This window comes from Mytilus californianus, unplaced genomic scaffold, assembly GCF_021869535.1.
Source record: "Mytilus californianus isolate M0D057914Y unplaced genomic scaffold, xbMytCali1.0.p SCAF_8, whole genome shotgun sequence".
Lineage (NCBI taxonomy): Eukaryota > Metazoa > Mollusca > Bivalvia > Mytilida > Mytilidae > Mytilus > Mytilus californianus.
Genome location: NW_026262734.1, coordinates 97,503,376 through 97,515,258, shown reverse-complemented (window position 1 = coordinate 97,515,258; position 11,883 = coordinate 97,503,376). Strand labels below are relative to the sequence as shown.

At 34.2% G+C, this 11,883-nt stretch overlaps 1 protein-coding gene across 1 annotated transcript; it reads right to left on the bottom strand.

Annotated features, from left to right (window-relative positions):
- Positions 1 to 218: 218 nt before the first annotated feature.
- LOC127712915 (KIN17-like protein) lies at positions 219 to 9,414 on the bottom strand. The gene is made up of 4 exons (XM_052219510.1): positions 9,353 to 9,414; positions 9,002 to 9,136; positions 438 to 625; positions 219 to 223 (listed from the first exon to the last, which is right to left on the bottom strand). Exons 1-4 carry the CDS (start codon positions 9,412 to 9,414, stop codon positions 219 to 221), a joined length of 390 nt encoding a protein of 129 aa, XP_052075470.1.
- Positions 9,415 to 11,883: the final 2,469 nt, after the last annotated feature.

Sequence of the window (11,883 nt, the reverse complement as noted above, 5' to 3'; positions counted from 1 at the left end):
TTCGTGTTGCTCATTCATTAGTTTTCTATGTTGTGTTTTGTATTCCGTTGTTTGTCTTTAAATACATTGTGTGACTGTAGAGTAAATAGAGCTCAAGCGTCCCATGAAAAAGCTTTACTGAACAGGGTTTTATTCATTATCGATATTAAACATTCGAAATCTTTATGAGGTGTTTTCATATATGTAATCAATTTGAATTTTCAAACTATTTCTACAATTTATACTGAAACAATTGTTGCCTTCAAACATGACAATATTTTGTATTTACATACAAGTTTACTCTAGTTCGTTTTCTTATCTTGAATATAATATGACATTTTTTTATCATACTTTGTATGCAATGCCACAAACCTTTACATCATAACTTATATTAGGTATCAGGTATGAAATGTCGGCCACTGGACATCAGTCGACAACATCAATCGATGTTTCATTACCTTGTTGTTGTTGTTGATGCTGTTCTTCGTCTTTCTTCTGTTGTTGTTGTTGTTGATGTTGGTGTTGTTTATGTTGTTGTCGTTTTTGTTGTTGTTGTTGTTCTTCTTCTTCGTCTTTCTTCTGTTGTTGGTTGTTGTCCTCATGATTTGTTGACTTTGTTTGAGTGTATGTTAACCTCAGTAATTTACTGCGCCCAAAAGCATGATTATTATTACTGTGTGTTTCTTTTCTCTGAAAGAAAGAATCACGATGGTTAGTGAAACGTGCAAATTATTTCAAATGCTTACTAGTTTTCAACAGAGCCGAAGAAAAAAAGTATAAAGTTTCATTAAAAAAAAAATGTGAACATATGTTCTATATTGAATAATTACATCCCCGCTCTAAAGAGGTGGTTTACCTTTGTCTGTCCGTCCGTATCACATTTTTGTCTAACTATTAGCCACCGATGTTTGATACATGACACCAAGCGTTTTCGAGTTGTATCATACCATTTAGTTCCGTCCTTAATCTACGCTATGTTTGTCAAAAACATTTATCTTTAAAATATGGTTCACATATAATAAATATTTGTCCCATTTTTTTTTTTCATTAACTGTAAATCATTGTGCTTTTTATTTTGTTTTAAAGTAATTTTTTAACTACGGAACAACAAAATGGGTTATGTCGTCCCGAATTCCCGAAAAAAAAAACACTCTTTCCCGAAAAATTATTATGAATTCCCATGTCCCGACAAGCGTAAATCCCACATTCCGCAAAATTAAGGCCCAATCCCGACGTCCCGTTAAAAGTCCTTCCACCACTTTTAAAAGCTGAATACCTTCGTAATTAATCTGAATATGTCGTGAATTGTTTATCTTACTCGAAGAAAAGTCGTTTTCTGCAAATATGTTTCTACAGATTACCTTACAAGTTAATATAATTTTACACTAATGTATACCAATGATATGTAGTATTTTTTTACGTGAGCACATATTATGGATAATTTTACCTTTCCAAACATGAATGATCGGATACGTCGTACAACATCGTTTCCGAAAGTCTGTCTTTTCTCTCCGTCCATTTCTATATTTCAATTATATTTCTGCAAATAAAAAAAAAAGAATGCTTTAATTAGTAAACTGTATAAATTTTATATAATCATTGCGTAGATCGTAAACAATTCTGCTAGAAAGAAACGCCCCTTTATACTAGTATTCTATTTTTTCAAGCCATATTTCGATTCATTTCGAAGACTTTGTTATTTTTCTTTATTTCTTCGATATTTTCACTTGTATCTCAGACCAGAGACGCAATGCGACATCTCGGAAATAACATTCCTTAAAGGACAGGTCGTACAAGAGGAATATGGTATTTGCATGTTGTTTTTTTTTTTTTTTTTTTTGCCGATTTGCAGGAATCCTTAACCACCGTTTAGATAACAGAAGGAGAGCTCTTAACCGGAACCCCATCATTCGTTTCTACACAGATGGGGCCACCTTAAATGATAGCTTCCAACACCCTTCTTGCACGATACAAATAGAAGACATTTTTGATTTATAAAGATCGTTACTGCATGTATACTTACGTTGAATTGACCGCTCTAAAGCAAACCAAACCAAGGCAGTTAATCTTCACTTAGAACCAAAACTGTACGTTGTATACGGACGTTTGTTCTCAACTCTGATAACTACAACGTTACTATAGTATACATAGTGACGTCGTAAGATAATGGACGTCTTTCAGTATACATTGCGCATGACTTGAACTCAATATAATCAACGCCTGTGAGACCACAATTCAACCATGTAAGGAAACAATTAAGACACTGATAACCAATGGATCTCCATACAGACAAGTACTGATCTTACCATATAAACAAAAGATATATGCATGTGACATGTTTAATTCTTAAACGAATTTAGTGTTTCATGTGTTTCTGGCAGATCTGTGTTGGTCTAGGTTAGTATTATATGAATTTTCTACAATAGAGGCGATTTATATAAATTGATATATTGCATAGTCACCTGCCTCTTCGTTGAAACCGTATGTAGACCTCTAGATAATCTTTCGGTTTTTTATGTGTTGGTTTGCTGTCTTGTGACGTATAATTTCTTTTATTCACAGCTAAGTGCAAGTACTTGTCGTTTCTCCCTGTGTAACTTTACAACCTCGTTCACATGTTTAAATAACAAAGTTTTGCTAATTATTGAAGACCCGCTAAATTTTCTTACACCCACATCATTTGTACTCTGGTTGATACATGTAGACTCCTCATTGCCAGTCATATCACATCTCCTTATTTTATATAATTAATTAGAGCAGGAGATGGAATATGCCAGATTAGGGTTAAATTTCTTCTTATGAACTGTTTCCTTGATACTTAAAAATGGTCTGCTAATCCTCGACTTAAAGTATCAACTTGTGGTGTTAGTTTGGAGTTGATCTATATTACATCTATAATATATCATCGTCCAGGATATGCGTGTAATAGTGGCTGCTGAACGTTAGTCACCAATCCTTATCATCTTAGATATCTACACTTTCCAAAGGTAACAGATTCGACGATTATGTAAAGAGCAACAATGTAATTGAAAGTATAGATTACAAAGTATTTTCCTTTAAATCGTCTCCTTTATTTCTGATTCTATTATTATTGATCTGGTATATGTAACCTCTCTGTTTACTTGATAACGAGCTAATTGTTTTTATCAGTAGTAAGCTACAAAGTATAAAAATACGCAACGGAATGGAATTAATATGTGTATGACTACACTCACATGGCAGCATGCTTGCTGTTATTCGTTTTAAAGGCTCCAAAAATAAATACTTCAACAATTAACCCGACAATATTTTTGTAAAAAAAAAGGAATATACAGATATCGATCACATCAGAATATTTGTCTATAGACATGTTGTTGTCAATTTACTGTACTTCGAGGAATGGCGTTTTCTTGTAGGGCTCAACGGTGTTAGATATTGTCGCACAATATGATCTATGAATATATCTTTTTTATATTTCATCCTATACATGTCTAGAAATTTTATTGGTTAAAGCGAACACGTGGAGAAACTGTATATTTGATATTGGGTTAGTGGACGTGTTATATTTTAAAACACAGTTAGTAGCAGTGTTACGTCCCTTTATAAAAACAACATGACGTTGATGAAAAATCTGAATTGTTTCGCCCAGACAGATGAAGAATTTGATGATAAACGATTGAAAATAAATGCATAAAACACGTTAAAGGCTAACAAATTGGTATTGTTGGTCAATGAAAGTAGGTTTTTAATATCGAAGATTTGATAACTTCATTCGGCCACTACTCTGAATTCCGAATGTTAAGATAGTTGGTAAGATAAATTCGTTACACAGTCAGCTAGTGACCTTATACGATATAGGGTCAGTAAATTCCATATGGGATTCGAGCTTCGCTCTTACCCAATATTAAATCTACTGGCCCCGTATATATCGTATTAGGTCACTAACTCACTGCGTAACGAATAGTCTATAATAGGATGGACTGCATAAGAGTTTCAATAAACACACGAACGAGGGAGAGAAACAGAAGTCGTACACATAAGCGACGTTATCTCAAGAATAAATATGATTTAAAGCTGAAATTGAAGAGTACACACTTCAAGCACCTGAAATATTTCTTCAAATTCTGCAACGTACTATTAATCCATTATGCAAAATAGCATTTTCAAAACTCTTGCCATGGCATGCAAGAACATGCATGATTAATGAATGGATATATCAAAAATAAATATTTGATCATGTTGATCTTGAAGGTCAGAGGTAATCTTCAATGGTACTTGAGGTGCGGCATCGATGCTTCAAATATCAAAAGCATATTTCATGGATATAAAATTCAGAACACGAAAATGTCCCAAAAATCGATCATTTTTTCCAAGGTAACATTGAAGTCATGATAATATAAGTCACGTCGCCTCATGGTTATACATGTTCATGCCAAATATCATAAGCCAATGATAGAAGCAAACAAAGGATTTTGGCCTCGATACTTAAAAAGGGTTGTAAGAGAAGAACAAAAAGAAATACTTCTATAACAAGACGTGTCCCTCGTTTAATTGTAATTCAGATGCAGCGATATGATTCTTAATTAGAAAGTGTAAAATTATTACTCTAACAATTCGATAATATTTTTCGATGCTATCTGCGATTCCGTCAGTGACATTACTATACATTTCAAAGCTCTTACATAATGAAAATCAAAACTGATCAGTCTAATGTCCTAGACCAGTATTGCAGTATTGTATTCTCCAATTAACGTGCAATTTTATCAGCACATTTGAGAGATTTATTGATCATTTATTGGTCTATAAAAAGTCGCATGCTGATAATAGTACATTTACTATTAATAACTTGAACCTTTCTAAAAAGAGAGATACAAAGTGCTTCGCAGTATCACAAACAACAAGTTAGCCTTTGTGCGTTTGTTTTGTTTGATTGTTTTTGAGTATAAAGGTATACCCAGTTCACACTATGTCTTTTTAATCCAGGTTCGACCCTAATTTCCCCAAAAAAATCACACAAAACAAAAGCAATTGTAGTTTGTGATACAAGTATAGTATATATTTTTGTCATAAGTTTTTATTAGTTTTATAAATTTTTTTTTTTCGTTTTCGTATTATTATTTTGGGTTTCAGTTACATTATTATAGGGTGAAGACAGAGAGTGAAACAGAACAGGAAACAGGCTCATGAATATCTGCGCCAGAGATTGACACGACAGTACCCTGGAGAATGTATTTTAATCAGATTTTATTCTAACGAATACAATCCTCGACAATCGATACCATTTCTATCAAATCTTAAAAATGGACACAGTGGTTTGTTTTATTCAAAGAAATACGTTGCATTAAACACACGTTCAAAATACCAATCCTCTGGAAATAAAAACTTTGATGGTTTCTTTTAAATTTATTCGTTACTTCTTTCTTAATTCGGACGATATAGGGTTTGGGTCTACAAAACACTACATTTACATACTAGAAAACCCAAGATTGAGCGACACGAACCCCACAAAAAAAACGTGGTTGATCTCACGTGCTCCGACAATCTAATTAAAATATAGAACTCTGATTTTCAGAGTTTTATATTTTAATTAGATTGGTGCTCCGAAAAGGTAAGCATTCCCTGCTTTAAATGTGGCAACCGTCGTGTTGCTCATGAAAGTACAAATTTGGTCAGTGGCGGATCCAGGGGGTGGGGTTCCGGCGGTTGGAACCACCCTTTTTTTTTGGACGATCAATGCATTTGAATGGGGACATATGGTTGGAACCCCCCTCCCCCTTCTCCTGGGTTAGTACCCCCCCCCCCCCCCCCTCCCCCATCCCTTTTTAAAAATGGCTGGATCCGCCCCTGTCGGTGATGTCACATTTATGAATTCCTTGAAGATCAAAAAATGTAAATATAATGTAATGCAAATGGAAAGACATAAGAATCCATGTTTTTTTGTTTCGTGACATTTTCTTGTAATAAAGGGTTCTTGGGAGTAAAAGAAAATTTTTGATAATATTTATTGAATTTCCAGACTCGGAGGAGATATAGAGCACAAAATTTGTAGTCAATTTTCAAATTACAAGTTTCTTCTTATCAATTTTAGAATTTTTGACAAAAGGAAACAACTGTTAGATAGAACAACAGCATTCTAGTCAATCCAAACCTTATGAGGGAGAATGTTTTGATGTACGGAAGCTCTAAAGAATTTTCATTCCGTGACTACTTTTTTTTTTAAATTTCCGTTTTACCCAAAACAATTTGACACGCTGATGATGTCACAATTGATGTCAGAATTGTATATTAATACACCATGCTCGTGTCACTTCCTTCATATATACTTTTGGAACAGTTTTTATCAAACAATATAAAAATAAGAAGATGTGGTATAATTGCCAATGATACAACTCTCCATCAGAGACCAAATGATATAGAAGTCAACAACTAAGGTCACCCTACGGCCTTCAACAATGAGCAAAACCCATACCGCATAGTCAGCTATAAAAGGTCCCCAAATGACAAATGTAAAACAATTCAAACGATAAAACTAACAGCCTGGTTTGTGTACAAAACAATAAACGAAAAACAATTATGATGTACAGCAACAGATGACAACTAATGAGTTACACGCTCCTGACTTGTGACATGTACAAACAGAATGTGGCAGGGTTAATACACGTTTGCTGGCGCCATACCCTCCCCTAACCTGATACAGTGGTGTAGTTATTTGAAAATTGATTAGTTTTGAAAATCACATGAACGCCTGTAGATGTCTTTTGGATTTTTGTATTGTCGGTTTGCTGTCTCATGTTCCCCGGTTTTTTTTTCTTTCGATTGACATCTAATCCCATGCAAAAAAAGGGGAGAAAGTCCGTTTGCTAAGGAGATGTAAAAATACGAAGAAACATTTGGTTTTTTGTTGTTGTTTTTTTTGGGAGGGGGAGAGGCGCATTAAATATGATGCTTCGTATACTGAGAGCGCAACACATAGACCTATTTCAAGGCAAAAGATGTGTAGCTATCCAACAGACCATTCTGCCAATGCCTATATCAAACATAATGACGTAATCCTTCGCGTGTACCGTAACAGCTCATGCTCATTTTACAAAATCATACGAATCGGATCTAGAATTAACAACTTAGTCTACTACATAGTGGGTGATCAATATTATTTAATTAAAACAAGAAAAACGGGAAAAAAGAAATTCAAACAAGAAAAAAAGGAAAAATAGAAAAAACATCTGCTCACACACACACACACATCAACCTCTCTCTCTCTCTCTCTCTCTCTCTCTCTCTCTCTCTCTCTCTCTCTCTCTCTCTCTCTCTCTCTCTCTCTCTCTCTCTCTCTCATATATATATACAAATAAGCTAATAAAACTCTTCATCAAAATCAGCATAGAATTCGTAATAGTTTTCCTCCTCTGCCATGCGTGCCTTTGCCGCTGCTTTACCAAACAAGAAATGCCAAAAGTATGTGTAGCTCTCCTTATATAGCTGTTGGCGACTCTGCTTTGTAGACAAACAATTTTTGGCACATTTTACAAATAGTGAGAACGGAACTTTAACTTCTGTTTTTCCTTTTTTCTCATTACCTTCTGGAAAAAAAGAGTACATAATCTTTCAATCAGTTTAATTGAAGTCTGGAGCTGGCATGTCAGTTAACTGCTAGTAGTCTGTTGTTATTTATGTATTATTGTCATTTTGTTTATTTTCTTTGGTTACATCTTCTGACATCAGACTCGGACTTCTCTTGAACTGAATTTTAATGTGCGTATTGTTATGCGTTTACTTTTCTACATTGGCTAGAGGTATAGGGGGAGGGTTGAGATCTCATAAACATGTTTAACCCCGCCGCATTTTTGCGCCTGTCCCGAGTCAGGAGCCTCTAGCCTTTGTTAGTCTTGTATTATTTTTAATTTTAGTTTCTTGTGTACAATTTGGAGTTTAGTATGGCGTTCATTATCACTGAACTAGTATATATATTTGTTTAGGGGCCAGCTGAAGGACGCCTCCGGGTGCGGGAATTTCTCGCTGCATTGAAGACCTGTTGGTGACCTTCTGCTGTTGTCTGTTCTATGGTCGGGTTGTTGTCTCTTTGACACATTCCCCATTTCCATTCTCAATTTTATACCATAATCTCGTGGACATAAGTAATAATTTTTGTGTACGTATGATGATTATTTTTTAATTGTAAATACTGTGGAAAATGTAAATAAAATGATATTTTTATTTGCTTCAATACAGTTGTTGCTTCCTATATAATCAAACGACGGGTGTCGCATGTGGAGCAGATTCTGCTTACACTTCCGGAGCACATGGGATAATCCCTAGTTTTTTTATGGGGTCCGTGTTCCTCAGTCTTTAGTTTTTTTTTATGTTGTGTTTTGTATACACTGTTGTTTGTCTTTTAGTCGTTTTTCGTTTCTTGCCATGACATTGATAGTTCGTTTTCGACAAATGAGATTATTGCTTTGGCATCTTTCGCCTCTCTTTTGCCTTAGTAATGACACTGGCTTGTTCTTTTTATAAAAAGCGAATGTCTTAATTTTTTATTTTCTCAAATTGAATTTTGTCACTGTTGAGTTAATATAGTACATTAGACATTGCTTTTTTATGATTTATTTTCATATATATTTAATATAGTTGAATTTTTAAACTATTTCAACAATGTATACTGAAACAATTGTTTCGTTCAAACAAATACGTGTATACGTGGGAGTTTTAGCTAGCTACTAAACCGGGTTAAACCCATACTTTCTTCGTAAAATGCCTGTACAAAGTCAGGAATATGACAGTTGTTTTCCATGCTTTCCGATTGTTGATAACGTTTGATTTTGTCAAGTTTTATGGACTTCTCCTTTTTGAATTTACCTTGGAGTTCGGTATTTTTGTTATACTTTTATATTTAATTTGTTTCTTTATCTTGCATATTCTATGACATTTTTTCACACATTTTATACAGTGCCACAATCTTTTACCTGATAACTATATTAGGTATAAGAAAAAGAAATATCGGCCACTGGACATTAGTCAACAAGCATCATTAATGTTTCATTACCTTCTTGTTGTTGTTGTTGCTGTTGTTCTTCGTCTTTCTTCTGTTGTTGTTGTTGTTGTTGATGATGTTGTTGATTCAGTTGTTGTTGTTCTTCTTCGTTTTTCTTCTGTTGTTGGTTGTTGTCCCCTTGATTTGCTGACTTTGTTTTAGTGTCGGTTAATGTCAGCAATTTAATGTTTCCACAAGGGATAGTAAAACTATCATTTCTGTGATTTTCTTTTCTCTGAAAGAACAAGCCATGATGGTTAGAGCAGGGTACAAATCAATCATATACCGACTTGTTTTAGAGCGGTAGAAGTAAAAAAATAAAGCAGCTATTCAATAGAGATCTATAGCAATTAAAAATTATACCCTCGCTCTGACGAAGTGATATACAGGTTGATATTTGACCTCCTTATCACATTCTGTCGCATTTTACTCAGTAACAACAAGTTATAGTTTCTTATGTACATGTATAAAGCATGACTTCACCACACGTGCGAAAGAACTCTACTTTTGCTAAGCCTGCACTGTATTCAAAAGTCAAAAAAGAAGCGATAAGACTCGATATTAATATGAAGTAATGCAATAAGACTTTTCGAGACGATATTTTTGTTTTCAGCAAATGTTTACCTACATATTAATAACAACACAGACATCCTTTTAAGTTATTCCCGAGAAAATGTAGTTTGCTTAAAATCAAAGCTAATCTAAAATAAAACAAACTGAGAGTATGTTTACCTTTCCAAATACGAATGATCGGATACGTCGTAAAATATCGTTTCCGAAAGTTTGCCTTTCCTCTCCGTCCATTTCAATATGTATACTTCTGCAAATAGAACATTGAATAATAAAGTAAACTGATTTATTTTAAAAAAAATTAATCAGGTTGAGGTTGATTGTCAACAATTCTGTCTGAATGAAATGTTCCTGTATAAGTTCTATTCTTATTTTGATTTACTTCAAGACCATTGAATTCTTATACATGTATCCTTCGTTACTTATTTATTGCTTTAATGGTTTTACTTATGTTGTACACTACACGAGGGTCTAGATTGGGTTTACAGAATAGAGAATAATGAGCAGAAAGTGCAGAATAAAGGGCGAAAAAAATAAAAAACAGAGTAAAAAGGCAAAGAAAATAATAATAAAAATTTAGGGAATAACCGATTGCTAAAATCAAAGAATTAATAGAGAATAATGGTGAAAATGAATAAATAATAGAGAAAAATAGTAATAAAAATTAAAGAATAAAGAAATATAGGACCCCTTATCCAGACCATCCTACAAAAATAAACTTTCACAAAACAACAAATTAAGGTACTGGTACTTTTTGAAACTCTTCTTATACGGAGACCAAGTTGAAAGATCAGCAGATTTTGATTTACAAAAATCGGCATATACTTACAATAAATTGACTTTTAGCTCGAAAACAAACCAAACCAAGGTAAATTAGTCTTCACTTGGACTGAACGTTGTGTGAATGCTTGTCCTAAACTCTGATAACTACAACGTTACTATAGTTAACATAGTGACGTCGTATGATAATGGACGTCTTTGGATGCGTTGCGCAATACTGTGAACACTGAATTAGACGAAATTGTCAGGTAAAGGCCCAGACATGACAAAATGTGAAACAAAAGAAACGGGAAAACCATCGGACTGATTTATAATCAAATAACTAACGGTTGTTTTGCATTTGTGTTGATCTCTAGATGTACTAAGCCTTGTTTTTTATGTTGCTGGTTTGCTGTCACATGACGTATATACATACCACATCTCCTTTTATTCGCATCCAACTATTTTCTGAGTACAAGTAGTTCCTTTATGAATAATTTACATCCATGTTCAAATGTTTAGAAAGTGAAGTTTCAACTTGTAGTCAGGTATGAAAACGACAAATTCTATCACGTACGTTGGCATATTATAGGATTTCTGCATAATCAGATGAAATTTGAAGAAAAAAAGACAAAATATTACTAGCTCAATAACGAAGACACTTTTGGTTGTGTAGACCTACGGGATCAAAAGCAGTTGATAAGCATATAAAAAACAAGACTGTAATGTGAATTCACGCTTGGAAAATTATGGCGAGACTATAAACAATCAGAAAGCAATAGCCACAGACAAAATCCGGACAGATCCAATGAAAATAAAACAAAAAAGTTTTTCAAAATATATTTTTTCATTTCTCGATGGAGTTGTACATTGAAATTAGATCCAACATTGTTTAAACATCGGTTAACATCGTACTTTATTTCGCCTTTTAACTTTTTGATTCGAACATCAATGATGAGTCTTTTGTAGATGAAACGCGCGCCTGGCGTACAAAATTTTAATCATGGATCTATGATGAGTTTATTTATTAACAACTAATGCCTAAATTGACCAGTAATTTACATTAATACTGTGACGGTGGTCACTTTGTTTGCTTGTTGCGTTTGTTTTATTGGGGAAATTGGTTAAAGTTAGCATTATTTATAGTTCCACAAATATTCCCGAGACCGGCCACGTAAATTCTCATCGGGTTACTTCCTGTTCTTGCACTTGCCTGATGTCCCGACCGAGCTCGTTGTCCCTAGGAACTATAAATATGACGTCACTCACCGGGTCTTTGGGCAGTCTACGAGAGGATTTGAAATGAGCAGACGCTCGTACTTTGGCTCGTACATTTTAGGCAACATGTAGACTAGCTACCACCGTACTTTTGTATCTTTTTATATGTCATTATTGTATGACTTGTATATTTCAACCATGTATTTATTCAAATAAACATTCTGTTTATATCGTAGTTTGTCCAATATCCCAGAACTTGGGTTAGACAACGGGAAGACAGCGAAGCCAGAAGGAAACTTCACTCCCGTTACATTGGGGGCTCGTCCGAGGGATATTTCAGGACAACA